At 46.0% G+C, this 14,949-nt stretch overlaps 1 protein-coding gene across 7 annotated transcripts in view; it reads left to right on the top strand.

The window, feature by feature from the left end:
* The window catches only part of mctp1a (multiple C2 domains, transmembrane 1a), a 261,687-nt gene that overhangs the window by 230,944 nt on the left and 15,794 nt on the right, over positions 1-14,949 (top strand). For 3 of the 7 annotated variants that reach the window (XM_065026496.1, XM_065026498.1, XM_065026497.1), the window contains one exon: positions 8,747-8,848. The exons of 2 other annotated variants lie outside the window; for them this stretch is intronic. In XM_065026496.1, coding sequence (XP_064882568.1) covers positions 8,747-8,848 — 102 coding nt within the window. Of the gene's footprint in view, positions 1-8,746; positions 8,849-9,564; positions 13,076-14,949 lie in introns of those variants that run through there. 2 more of the 7 variants (XM_029677422.2, XM_029677421.2) reach the window with 2 other exon arrangements.

Genomic DNA, 14,949 nt, shown 5'->3' with positions numbered 1-14,949 from the left:
GGAACTATTTAGGAGCGTTATCTTCTCATTGACTTAGTAATAAAAGAGAATATGTGCTCAGCAGCTATCAGGTAACAACAGGTGGCTGCTTTAGTGGGTTAGCTCGCTCGTTTACACAGTGGCAGCTTGTAGCCATACTAGCCTTGAGCTTCCTGATCCTTTCTAGTCCTAGTCAGGGAGAGAGGCGGCGTTATGCTTCAACGTTACGGAACCTGACATTTGATACTCGCAGCAAGGTTTTCATAGCACCTAAAAGACAACAGAGTAGAATCCTATCGAATAGTCCCAAACCAAATCTGAAGTAATCGTTCCCCAGGTTCTGTTTTGTTTCAGGAGGATATTTGTGTGCTATAGAGTTTTTCCTGGTTCTTCCTATGATGTAAATGGCAATACGTGACATGTTGTGGTTTGTCTGCACACTGATTCGTGGTTATTGTTAGTTTTTTTGCCCAACACCAAGACCAATTCGAATATCATCTGATTTAGCATCTCTGGGCACTACTTTCGACAAAAATCTCTTCAGTCTGTCCTTTTTATTCGACTTGTATGAGCCTTTGACGAAGCAATTTGTTATCTGAAATGAAATAGCCTGAAGACTCTCTTCATTTAGAGTGGAGTTATTTTAGGCTGACCTCTTTCCAGCCCTTTGAAATATCCAAAGTGCCACAAGTGTCTGTGTGAGATCACAGGGTTAAAAAAGCAGATATTATGTGCACTCCAGTCCACATGCGTCTCAGCATTTTCATTCCCCCTTCCTCCAGCGGCTCTGAGGGAAAAGTTCCACGGCTGCAAGGTTCCAAGGCTATGGTGATTGAAGATATGCGTTAAGCAACCTTGAACCTTTTTTCACCTCTCTATCGCTCTACTTTTCTTTTTCTGCATTTCCTCCCTTCCCTCAGAAAAAAATAAACAGGCGTTTGAAAAGATGCAGATTATAGAAAGAGAAAAAAAATACATTTCAACTTTCATATTGAAATGAGGGAGCTGCAGCTCGCGGCGTCTGTCAGATTGAGTCCTGAGCTGATTATTCCACATAAGAGGGCCCTGCTCTTTCTGCACACAGGGCTGAGGCGCCGGATAGCAAGGCGACCACAAAGGCTACAATTGACCAACTCTGGCTTCATACATTTTGATCTATCGCTCCCCTCAAATGTTAGCATTCCATTTGAGCTGTAGGGAAGTTGAAAGGGGGGTGTTTTTCTTCTTTATTTCACCAATATCTGTCTCTTCAAACCACCCTAGCCCTCTCCCTCACTCTTTCCCTCCCTCCCTCCATTCCTGCCCTCCCCCGTTCTCTTTCATTCTTACACCCTCTTCCCCCCCTTATTCCCTGGTTAAGTGCACAACAAATGGAGTTTTGAGGCTGAACAAATTTGTCATTTCCATTCTCACTCTCAGGTATTGAAATGACCTGACGCTCTCATTACCTCTCCTCTTTGCTAAAATTGTATAATATTAAGGTCAGGTCAGAGGAGGCCTTTTTCACGGCACAAAGGTAGAAAAAAAAGATTAATAAATGTGCCAAGGCCTCATTTTAATTGAACCTGAAGCATATGTTGCAAGTATGTGCAATCCGTTCCAGATGTTCAGTTCTGGCCGTGTGTGCTGCTCTTCCCTGTGCACCACAAGGCAGCTATTAGCTGGATAACCTTTGCTCCGGGGGCTAAATGGGGTATTACATGGCAAAAAAGTGGAGCACCTGTTTTTTATTGGGGAGAGGACCCCTTGCAGGCTTCGCCGAGGCCGCCACATGTGTATCCACTTAACAGATTGTTGGGCAATCGTGAAAAGTGTCTTTCTTCTTAGCCAACGCTGATATTAGTCACTTACTCTCAATGAAAGTCCAAAGTCCAGGCTAATTGATGGGGACGGCTCAGTTGTTAAACCCAAGCGGGCACCTGAAGGGGAAAAGAAGAATGAAGCTTAACTCTGCGCTGCTTCTTCCTCCTCCTCCTCTTCTCTCTCTGGTGGTGTGTGCTTGTTTGAGCGCGCTGCGTGCCTGCCTGTGAACTGTCCACGTGGGATGAGAACATGATATCAATGCAGAAGACAGTTTTCATAGAGCGTTATAGTACCTGTTGAGATGGTCCAGGTGAATAGCAGTGTGTGTGTGTGTGTGTGTGTGTGTGTGTGTGTGTGTGTGTGTGTGTGTGTGTGTGTGTGTGCGGATGGCAGGACTTAAAGATGTTCAAGATGTGTTTCCTGCGAACCCTTCCACAGCCAGTAAATTCATGGCAATGACTAGACACACATGTGCGCACGCACGCACGCACACACGCCCGCACACACACAAACACACACACTTGATATACCAAGGTCTCAATGTCATCAATGTCAACACCTGCATTACAGTTGAAGAGCTAAACACACACTAACAGAACGTGGCCATATTCTAATGAGGGTGTCATTACCTTGGCTGGCACTGGTTCTCACCCCTCCCTCCCTCCACGTCTCTCTGGGCTCCTGCCTGTTGCCTGTCTGTCATCCTCCAGACAGGCCCTCGCTACAGGGGATCCAGCAGGCGATGGTTCTGCCACCACACACCGTCGGCACACACACACCGCCGTCTGCTCACTCATCCCTGAAAGAGAGGGAGTGAGAGAGAGGGAGGGAGAGGGAGTGAGAGAGACCTGTATGATTAACAGACATTGACAGACAGACACACTCACACACCTACTCCCTGGGGAAAGGGTTCTACATGGAACCCAATAGGGTTTTACCTGGAACCAAAAAGGGTTCTTCAAATCAAATCAAATCAAATTTATTTATATAGCCCTTCGTACATCAGCTGATATCTCAAAGTGCTGTACAGAAACCCAGCCTAAAACCCCAAACAGCAAACAATGCAGTTGTAAAAGCACGGTGGCTAGGAAAAACTCCCTAGAAAGGCCAAAACCTAGGAAGAAACCTAGAGAGGAACCAGGCTATGTGGGGTGGCCAGTCCTCTTCTGGCTGTGCCGGGTAGAGATTATAACAGAACATGACCAAGATGTTCAAATGTTCATAAATGACCAGCATGGTCGAATAATAATAAGGCAGAACAGTTGAAACTGGAGCAGCAGCACAGTCAGGTGGACTGGGGACAGCAAGGAGTCATCATGTCAGGTAGTCCTGGGGCACGGTCCTAGGGCTCAGGACCTCCGAGAGAGAGAAAGAAAGAGAGAATTAGAGAGAGCATATGTGGGGTGGCCAGTCCTCTTCTGGCTGTGCCGGGTGGAGATTATAACAGAACGTGGCAAAGATGTTCAAATGTTCATAAATGACCAGCATGGTTGAATAATAGTAAGGCAGAACAGGTGAAACTGGAGCAGCAGCATGGCCAGGTGGACTGGGGACAGCAAGGAGTCATCATGTCAGGTAGTCCTGGGACATGGTCCTAGGGCCCAGGCCAGTTGAAACTGGAGCAGCAGCATGGCCAGGTGGACTGGGGACAGCAAGGAGTCATCATGTCAGGTAGTCCTGGGGCATGGTCCTAGGGCTCAGGTCCTCCGAGAGAGAGAAAGAAAGAGAGAAGGAAAGAATTAGAGAACGCACAATTAGATTCACAAAGGACACCGAATAGGACAGGAGAAGTACTCCAGATATAACAAACTGACCCTAGCCCCCCGACACATAAACTACTGCAGCATAAATACTGCAGAGGGTTCTCCTATGGGGACAGCTGGAGAACCCTTTTAGGTTCTAGATAGCACCTTTTTCTGTAAGAGTGTACATGTCAGGCTGGTGACAGGAAAGAGCCGTGGATTTCGAGCATTTGAAAAGGTGCTGAGGACGTGGAAATGTGCCTTCGCCGGCACTCCTCCTCCAAAACATAACGATGGCACAGCACTGGGCTCAAGCCAGAGAGCAACTTATCTGCCGCCATGGTTGCAACCCCTATTATTACTAGTCTGTTCAACCTCTCTTTTGTATCGTCTGAGATTCCTAAAGATTGGAAAGTGGCCGCGGTCATACCCCTCTTCAAAGGGGGAGACACTCTAGACCCAGACTGTTACAGGCTGATATCCATCCTGCTCTGCTTTAGAAAGGCAGAAAGGCTTTCTTAAGTCTTCGAACGCCAAGTTAACAAACAGATCACCGACCATTTCGAATCCCACCGTACCTTCTCCGCTATGCAATCTGGTTTCCGAGCCGGTCATGTGTGCACCTCAGCCACGCTCAAGATCCTAACCGATATCATAACCGCCGTCGATAAAAGACAGTACGGTGCAGCCATCTTCATCGACCTGGCCAAGGCTTTCGACTCTGTCAATCACCATATTCTTATCGGCAGACTCAACAGTCTTGGTTTCTCGAATGACTGCCTCACCTGGTTCACTAACTACTTCTCAGAGAGTTCAGTGTGTCAAATCAGGGGGCCTGTTGTCCGGACCTCTGGCAGTCTCTATGTGGGTGCCACAGGGTTCAATTCCTGGGACCGACTCTTTTCTCTGTCTACATCAATGATGACGCTCTTGACGACACCATTCTGTATACTTCTGGCCCCTCTTTGGACACTTTGTTAACTAACCTCCAAACGAGCTTCAATGCCATACAACTCTCCTTCCATGGCCTCCAACTGCTCTTAAATGCAAGTAAAACGAAATGCATGCTCTTCAACCGCACCTGCCCGCCCGACTAGCATCACTACTCTGGACGGTTCGACTTAGAATATGTGGACAACTATAAATACCTAGGTGTCTGGCTAGACTGTAAACTCTCCTTCCAGACTCACATTAAGCATCTCCAATCCAAAATTAAATCTAGAATTGGCTTCCTATTTCGCAACAAAGCCTCCTTCACTCATGCTGCCAAACATACCCTCATAAAACTGACTATCCTACTGATCCTTGACTTCGGCGATGTCATTTACAAAATAGCCTCCAACACTCTACTCAGCAAATTGGATGCAGTCTATCACATTGCCCTCCGTTTTGTCACCAAAGCCCCATAATACTACCCACCACTGCGACCTGTATGCTCTCATTGGCTGGCCCTCGCTTCATATTCGTCGCCAAACCCACTGGCTCCAGGTCATCTATAAGTCTTTGCTAGGTAAAGCCCCGCCTTATCTCAGCACACTGGTTACCATAGCAGCACCCACCCTTAGCACGTGCTCCAGCAGGTATATTTCACTGATCACCCCCAAAGCCTATTCCTACTTTGGCTGCCTTTCCTTCCAGTTCTCTTCTGCCAATGACTGGAACGAATTGCATAAATCACTGAAGTTGGAGACTTATATCTCTCTCACTAACTTTAAGCATCAGCTGTCAGAGCAGCTTACCTATCGCTGCAGCTGTACACATCTGTAAATAGCCCATCCAACCAACTACCTACCTCATCCCCATATTTGCTTTTGTTTGTCTGCTCTTTTGCACACCAGTATTTCTACTTGCACATCATCATCTGCACATCTATCACTCCAGTGTTAATTTGCTAAATTGTAATTAGTTCGCTACTATGGCCTATTTATTGTCTTACCTCCTTACTCCATTTGTACACACTGTATATAGATTTTTCTATTGTGTAAATGACTGTACGATTGTTTATCCCACGTGTAACTCTGTGTTGTTTTTGTCGCACTGCTTTGCTTTAACTTGGCCAGGTCACAGTTGTAAATGAGAACTTGAGAATTGGCCTACCTGGTTAAATAAAGGTGAAATAAAAATAAATAAATAAAAACTGCTTAGGCCACTGCGCCATTGCCGTTCACAATTCTCTAGCAAGCAGGGAGACTAGTTGATGATACTGGAAACAGGTCTTTTTATTATTATTATTATTATTATTTTGATTTAAGCCTTCCCCAAACCATAGCCCTAACCTTAACCACGCGGAATCAATACCTAAACTTAACCCTGTTTTAAACCCTGTAACGATGCGGAATTAACCCTGTAACCACGCGGAATTAACCCTGTAACCACGCGGAATTAACCCTGTAACCACACGGAATTAACGGGTCAAAACTCAACGCTCATCCAATTACGTCAAATTCCGGAGTGAAACTATGAGATCAGGTTGGTACATGTATGCCATGGGAGCTTTCGGTGTAAGTACAGGACAGACTAGACTTTCCAGTAGCATCTGTAGGGACTGAATGACATCTATGTCGCAGCTTTGTCTTACACAGCCTGCTGTCCAGAGCTGGAGTAAAGTTATCACCTCCAGGGTCCCTGTGTGTGATAGCCTGTCTCACAGAGCGGGATAGAGGGGCTGAAGAAGCTCTGAGATTACACTCACTACGCATGGCTGGTCACTGGAGTCGCGCTCGTCTCGCCTCAGGACTTACTGCTAGCCAGATAAGATACACACTGCAATCATGTCCCACTCACGGCTTTACCGCGCTCACACGCACACACACAGACACACACACACACACACACACACACACACACACACACACACACACACACACACACACACCTCACCCACACGCCTCTTTACACCTACTACAGATGTCAGCCTTCTCCCTCTCTCTCTCTCTTTCCCTCTTCCACCTCCCTTTCCTCTTCCCTCGCTCTCAGTTAGTCTCTCTTTTCTCTCGCGCTCTGTCTCTCCCTCTCCCTCCCTCCCTTTCACTTTCTCGTTCCGTCCTGTCCCTCTCTGTCTGATGCTGGGTTTATTGTCTATGTCCTCTAGAGTAGTTTGAGCGTTGGTACCCACACAGGGCTGTACGTGCGTTATGTACGCTGGCTTAGAAACACCAGGGACACTTTGACTGCATCACATGTTCCAGTGAGGTGCCCTGATGAGGTGCTGGTAGAGACTCTAGACAGTATAGAGAAGCATTGTTTGTTGTTGTTCATTCTTTGTTTTCGATTATGTCGACTCAACAACTTAGTACAGCGAAGCAGCCCTGATTTGTTAAGCACAAGTCTGTCCCATTTCCCAGTATGCTTCCTAGGCATTACTGTACTGTGAATAACACATAGACATTTCGCTACTCGTCATTCGAACATTCATGTGGACTCAGGTGTGATGGATATTCTAAGTTCGAGTAAGGATCTCTTGAAAAGAGATGAAGAGCTGACAGTACCCCACTCTCCCTCTCTCTAGTCATATCTCCTTATCCTTCTCCTCTGTATTGCTGAGGCAGGCTTTTTACCATCCCCTCTCCCTGTAGGCGAAGGACACACACACACACACACACACACACATGTTCTCCGCAGAGCACGCACACTCATGCTCACACTGGGAACACACTGGCACATTGTTCAGTATAATTTGGGAAAAAACACTGTTTGTGTTATTCATGCTGTATGGCATTTTTCGGGGAAGCTTTCATTGAGTTCCGCCTGACAATTAATGACACGAGAGAGAGAGAGAGAGAGAGAGAGAGAGAGAGAGAGAGAGAGAGAGAGAGAGAGAGAGAAAATATCAAGTGATATCACTGCTATGCTGTTAAGGCGAGTATATGGAGATACTATCTGCTAATAAAAAAAAAAGTTGCTAATCTCCCCGCCGTTACCATGTGGAGTCAGTAATGGAGGATATCATGGGGGTTCTAGGCAGCTGTGGCGACCTGATAGCAGCTCTGTGTTTATCGATGGCCTGGCAGGTGTCTGGGTATTAACCGTTGCTGTGTTGCTTCGTCGACGCCCATGGCGCCGTAGCAACACACTTCGCGTTCTCCTGACCCCTGGGCCTAACAGCAGCAACCTTAATACGCTACACCCCATTTCACAGCCATCGCTACCCCTCTCGCTCTTCCTCTTCTCCGACTATCTCCCTTTTTCCTCATTCTTCTACCTTCACTGTTTCTGTCCTGTTTCGGAGCCGTCTTTCCGTCATTCCCTTTCCTTCTCTTTCTCTCTCTCTCTCTCTCCCTCTCTATCTGCCTCTCTCTGTTTTCCTATCGCGGTGACATTAGAGGGGAAAACACAGGTAACCTCTCAGCAGTGTGTAATGCTGTAAGATCTGATCCTGGTACAGGCAGCATTGTGACAATGTGGATCTGGGCGTGGAGGGAGACGGTGCTTATCTGCAGATAGCACATGGAGCGCAGGAGCCGCCGGAGCCCCAGCTCCGCACTGCGCCGCGCCGATCCGCCGATAGCTGCTTGCTCCGATGTAATTGGACTAAAGAGTGCGCGGGGGGGATTACTTTTAATACTCTAAAAAGTGTGACTGAAAAGTTGTTCTGGGGCTATTGAGCTTGTGATTCGCCATGCATGTCCTCAGGTAACAAGTTAGGTTGTTTTTTTTAAGTGCGGAGGAGAATAAAATAAAGAGAACTTTTGAGCTGCTTCTGAGTTCTTTTCTTCTCCCCGCCTGTGAAGGATGAAAAGCTTCACGCTGTTAAAAAAAAAGAGGTGCTTTTTACTTTTTTGCCTATTTCTTTCTGGGAGACGCTCCTCGGAACTGCATTTTAATCATGTTTGGCTAATAAAGAGTGAAAGAACAAAAAGGTGGGGAGAAAAGTGTGGAGGAGTATTGTCTTGCAAAGCAAAGTGTGCCACATTGTTTGCCATTTTTTTCTAACACATCAGGTGGATTATTTTCCTCTCTCTGTCTCTCTCTCTCTCTCTTTCTTTCTCTCTCTCTCTCTCTCTCTCTCTCTCTTCTCTCTCTCTCTCTCTCTCTCTCTCTCTCTCTCTCTCTCTCTCTCTCTCTCTCTCTCTCTCTCTCTCTCTCGCTCTCTCTCTCTTTCTTTCTCTCCCGTTCCCCCAGATATCTGTTCCTCTGCTCTGCTGCTCAGCCTTGTTTTAACCCTTTCCTTTGTGTCCCTGGTTTAAAAAACAACAACATTTTAATCTATTCTGACCCACAAGGTGCCTAGGCCCGGCCATTCGGATGACGGCCGACTGCCTGAAAGCCATATCCTTGTGGATATGTTGGCTTCCTGGCACTTTGAGTGGATACGGGTGATGGTGGTAAGTGTGGCCCCGCTCCGGTCTTCCCGGTGTCCCTGTCTGGCTTATATGGCTCATCGTCTGTCTGTCCAGCCGCTTCGCCTGCAGGCTCTCCTGCCAGTCCCTGTCCTCGTTTCATTGGCACGCTCGCTCCGTAACACACCGCGCTATTGTCACCCCCGACACCGCCCATCCCAGTTCCTTTTTGGGATAAGAATGTGTGTGTGTGTGGGGGGGGGGTAGGATCCATCCCAATAAGGAAAGACAGACGGGAAGAGACAAGATCCTCTGTAATGGGAAGTTAAACCCAAGCTCATCATGCAGCGATCATTGTGTAAGCCCATGGACCTTTTCTGTTCTCCATATGACGAGTCTCAGGTGTCAGATGACCATTCACAGATAACAGTTGCTAAGAGGGCTTCATGTCCCCTATCTAATAGTTACACCATTACACCATCTGGGAACGCTTTGCTAGCTGTATGGGTGAGCCATTGTTGTGGGTATGTGCGCGTGTGTGTGTGTGTGTGTGTATGTGTGTGTGTGTGTGTGTGTGTGTGTGTGTGTGTGTGTGTGTGTGTGTGTGTGTGTGTGTGTGTGTGTGTGTGTGTGTGTGTGTGTGTGGGTATGTGCGCGCGCGTGTGTGTGTGTGTGTGTGTGTGTGTGTGTGTGTGTGTGTGTGTGTGTGTGTGTGTGCCCGTCCCCTGTACTTAGAGATTCACCGTCGCTAAGCCAAGAAGGCCCTATCCCCCTGTCCTCAGGATACCACTGCTACCTACCTGTCACGGCCTTCTAGTTGAATCAGCTACACATTCACAACCAGACGATCCAGACGTCTTGACTCTGATGGACATTATATGGAAGAGAAATGCCACCAGCCCCCTGCAGCCTCGGTTAAAGCAGATCTGCACTTGTAAACCAGTGAAAGTTGCCTTCTGTCAGAGTATCAGAGGTCTGTCAGGGTAGAATGTTGGCACTGTTGACAGACATGGAGCTCTTCTATCCGCCCTCTGATTGGCTGGAATCTGGAGCACATCACATGATAGCGGCTGCGTCTGTGTCTCAAAGTCAAACATGGGAAGAGGCAGTTGCTACCTTTTCTTTTAACAAGAGTCATAAATGTGTAATGAGTGTTGAGGATACATATTTTATGCTGCTTTTGAAGGTACGATCCCATCACTTTTTTCTAAAACAAGTTTTTTTTTTAAATACGGGAATTTTCCAATTGTCCCGGTCTCTTGTTTTATCTCCGCACATGAATATGTAATGACATTTCAGGTGTTATGAAGACTGAATAAATTGGCCTGGATTTTGTAAAGCAAGTTGATGAATCAGAGAAAATTAACTATCAGCACGACTTACTCTGTCAAATTACCTTGTTTCACCACAGTGTATTGTGACAGGGAAAGAGTGTCCCAATGTTTGAAGGCATGTGCCCTATGAAGGAATGAATTGAATTGGTTTAATTGAAACCATTGCAGACCCTGTGGCTTGTCTCGAACCAGGATTGAAAAACACAGATGGTATTTGTGCTAGTGTACATATTGGATATATAACCTTTTATTATTGACTGTACATCACTTATAAATCCCTGAATTGCCTGTGCCTTTAACCCGGGTTCTCAGAAAACAACGTAAGTTTGAGAGTAGAGTTGTGCTGGGGCTGTTGTGAATGTGACAGCCTTGTTTTTTGGAGATGGAGAGGGCAGCGGGCTGAACCAGGCCAACAAACGAGAAGAGTATCGGTGTCCCATTCATCACCCGCTGCCACCCGGGAACCTGGAGAGGACAGGGGAAGGAGAGTAGGGGGACAGGAGGGCAGGGGTGAGGGCAGGCAGGGGGAAGCATGGCAGAGTGAGGGTCTTGGATGGTGGAGGAGGTTTCCGTAGGCTGTTGTGCCCGACCTTGAGTCTCTCTGATGGAGAGGCTGGTGGGTGGGAGATTGGAAAGGTGATCATGGCAGCACTACCCCCGGCCCCATTAGAAGTGCACGCACACACACACACACACACACACACACACACACATAGGCTTTTTAGGATGGAGCCATGGGACGTAGAGGTCAACCTGAAAATAAGCCTCCTCCACCTCCACTTATGTGTACATTTATCCTCGGGCATCTCGGCAACCCTCGCCATGGGAACAGGCTGGGTGAAAAGCCTCAATAGAATGAGAGAGTGTCTGCATAGTCCACCTTCAGCTGCCACAGTTAACTGGAGTTTGACTTTGGCTCCTTCGAAGCAACACCCCACACACTCACATAGATACATACATACACACACACACACACCACAACCCCCCGTTAGAGAACTGAGCGCTCCTGCATGCCTTCCCAAGACCCTTTGTGTCTGCGAGCGCCACTAGATGATAGGGGAGAACGTGCAGAGCATCTCGGGGCCCGGTTAACCAGATATTTATGTGGTTGTGAAAAGAGAGGGAGGGAAAAACAGAGATGTATTCTCCATATTCACCCAAGGATTACTTGTGAAATAAATCATGTATTAACACTGCTGCTTTCAAAACGAAACATCTGCCTCTTACGTCGTGCTGGCGAGGTGCCAGCAGCACAGTGCTATCTCTAGCTGGTCGGAGGGAGCTGAAGTTGGGACATGTCTCCTAATAGGAGACATGTCCTCTATGAGGACCGCTGGTACAGTGTGGTCGCGGTCTGGCCATGAGCATAGATCACTGACCTTCAGGGATTAATAGTGAACCAATGGTTATCAGACATAGCATTAGCTTGGGGCCGCAAGCCATCAGGTTTGATCCTGCAGCTTCCCCCTTCCGGTTGGATTGTAGAATGGTGCGAGAGGTACTGTACTGTATAAACCAGTATGTCTCATGGGCACTGTAGGGTCCTGTTTATGAGATCCATGTGTTTTTGTTTATAAACTAGATGGATAAGATAACTGCATCCTGTTTAGGCATCCCTCCAAAACTGTCTTGGGTAATACTCATGTCCTACAGATGAGCTGCTCAACTTCAATCCTTTTTTTATTATTTTTTTATCTAGGGAGGAACTTTGGTAAACAGTGCCGGTGGCTAGGAACTAGATTTGTTATCAGTGTTTATATCAGTTTTATGAAATTCTAAAGATTTGTTCTAGCATTTTGATATAAGAGCTGGGTCATTCCAACAATTCGTTGACTTTTGAGAAGTGCAACTTTTATTTCCCCTAATTTTAACATTCTGTTATAAAGACCACATGTTCAATTTACTATAGTAAGTGCCTATTAAGTGCCAAATAAAGTAACAGGGTTGACTCTAACAGGGTTGACCGTAACAGGGTTGACGATTTCATCTTAAATCAGCCATAAATCCCCTTGTGACAGGGGAATTGGAACCTTGTGTGTAACAGGGAGGGACAATTGAATGCAACCTTCACAAAAAATAAAAAATAAAATGTAATTGTTAAAACGTGTCTAGCCTGTTTATCTATGGGTGAAGGTTTTCCACCACAAAACACCAAAAAATTGCCAAAAAGCGTAGAACCAGCTCGCCTACTTTTACACTCTGATGTGACTATTAGATGTTCAATATTTATTTAGGGGGAGAAAAAAATATAAAAAGGAATAATTTCACCATCTGAAACGAGAGTTCAGCTCACATGACAGGGTTGATCTTAACACGAGGGACAGACATACAATGAATCACTAATCACAGGAAATAAATAATAGGCTTCAGATACGACTTGGTCAAAGCAACAAAAAGAATGATGGCTTTACACAATGATGTTAAAAGACTTTGAGACATGTTGGGGTTAAGCTGAATTTTGGCACTTCTTTTATTCATATAATATACATTGAAGTGGCCGTGTGGTCTATATTAAAATGCACTTAATTTATTGCAGCAGGGTTTTCAAATTCAATATTGGCGCAGAATTTTGAATTAAAAGGGCACTCTTTTCATGAAACAACCCAGCTGCATTTATCCCAAGTGCACTCCCATGTAGCTCCGTGGTGCTTTTACTCTGAAACCGTTCGGTATTTTGTGATGACTGAAGTTACACTGCGTATTTTGCTGAATCTCTTGTTAAAACGAAAGAAATATGAGCGAGCCAAACCCACGTAGTCGACTCTTGATTTGTTGTTATATCTGTGCTGTTCTGCCGTTGCTAATTCTGAGCCTTGGCTGGAAATGGTGTCACCCTGAAAGCATTTAGCAGCTTGAATCTTTACTGCCGTTGTTTCGGAGGTGGAAGAGGGGGATTACGGGCTGTCTGCTGTTACAGAATCAACAAGAACTGTTTCAAATGCCCCCTGGGAGCCTTAAATTAGCATCCTGTCACGTTTTATATGACATTTCAATTTTATTGTGCGCCACAAAAAAAGGGGGGGGGGGCAATTTAAGCACAGCAGCGAGCGGTCACCAGAGTTTCACACTCATCCTGACTGCCGTGGAATAGGCTTAGGTTTTTTTTATGATGTGTCTGTTAGGGAAGAATAATATCATGTGAGATGCCATCTTTATAGATGGTGACCTCCCTCCTTCTCAAAGCCTTAAGTCAGTTCAGAACTAACTGTCTCTATAGAGTTCAAAATGGCTCATCTAGTGTCCCACCCTACGGCAATTCCTCTCAGACAAAAACGAGAGCATAGACGACACATACAACGAGGCATATCCTATTCACGTCTCCCTTTTTAAATGCTTCGACTTGTGATGAAGTGAATTTGCAGGAACGTCGTCGCCCTCCGATTCACAATGCGGAGTTCAGTCAACCTAACTTGGCTGTGCGTATATGGAGCGCTCTCCAATGTCACCGTAGGTTGTCTTTCCTCGACAGACTCTTACCGAGCTCCCAACATTCTAATGAGTGTCGCCTCCATGTCTTCCCACATAGAGAGAACTGCTCCAGACACTTATAGGAAAGGCAAGCTCAGCAGTACGGGGATCAACACACAGCAAACACACACACACACACACACAAACAAACTTGCGCAGATGCAGGGCACGCACACACCAGTGATGCGCGGGTTGACTCATAGCCACGGGGCGGGCGGGTTAAGGGTCATGAAATATTGTGTGGATGAATGGCGGGTGGGTTGGATAAAAGAGACAACAATGAAATGCATGTGTAATTCTTGTGCAGTTCATATCTATAGGCTACATTGAGGTTTTTCTTTCATTATTTGAATCTGGCTAAAGCCTAAGCTTCAGGGCCTAACTACAGCCTACGCGTGCCAAATGCACGCCACTTGCCAAACACATTTGGGAACTTGGGCAGAAAAAGTTAACTTGGTTCCACAGAGGCAAAAATCGGTGAAACGGAGAGTTTGAAATAGAAAATACAAGGGAGGGCCAGAACAGTAATGTTTGGGAAAGATTTGGTGAAATGGATTCAAAAGAGGATGATAGCAGGGCCGGCTACGCTAACGTGTGGTGATTGTGAGGCGCCATACAAATTCGACAGTCCCAAGACGGGGGACTTCAAACATGTCAAGGGAACTGTACTATTCAGACGGGTTGAATGGAATAGCAAGTGGAATCTGGACACGGACTGTTGGTCTATAACCTCTCACCTCTCGCCTAATATATTAACCCCTGCAGAATGAAGCATTTCTCGCTGTGAAACGATAGACAAAACGTGCATTTTGACTCACGAACAGGAGCGAAGAGAAAACATGCATCTTGAGAGAGTGAACGCGTGTTTAGGGACCGTCTGTAAAGGTGGTCTCTTTTAGCAGCGTCATAGAAGCCCATTTAGTATTTCAACCACATAGAATATGCATCCAAGCCGAACTGAAATCTTATCAAAAAACATGTCGTTTTTCACAGCTTTTCATCTCCTTAAAACAAGGTCAAACTGATGTCATTGGGAAATCTTTGCACGGAAAAAGTCTTTGCTCTGTGAGAGAAGCGGAGATGAAAGAGGAAAACTTTACAGATGTTGAAGCATTTATGCTATCGATTTATGACATTCTTATGAGCAAGGATTTATTTCGTCTTCTAGGGCAAGTAATGACTAGAGAGAAACTGCATGTATCTAATTATGATTACACTGACTAACAAATAGCGTACCAAAATGCAAATTATAAGCAAGAAATATCTAAATTAGGCTTAAAATAAATCCCACACCCCCTGTCAAAAAATTGTTCCGCCGTCTCTGACTGCACAGCCCATTGTCTA

The sequence above is a fragment of the Oncorhynchus nerka genome, linkage group LG13, assembly GCF_034236695.1.
Source record: "Oncorhynchus nerka isolate Pitt River linkage group LG13, Oner_Uvic_2.0, whole genome shotgun sequence".
NCBI lineage: Eukaryota > Metazoa > Chordata > Actinopteri > Salmoniformes > Salmonidae > Oncorhynchus > Oncorhynchus nerka.
Note: the sequence above shows the minus strand (reverse complement) of the source record. Positions and strands in the feature narration are given on the sequence as shown.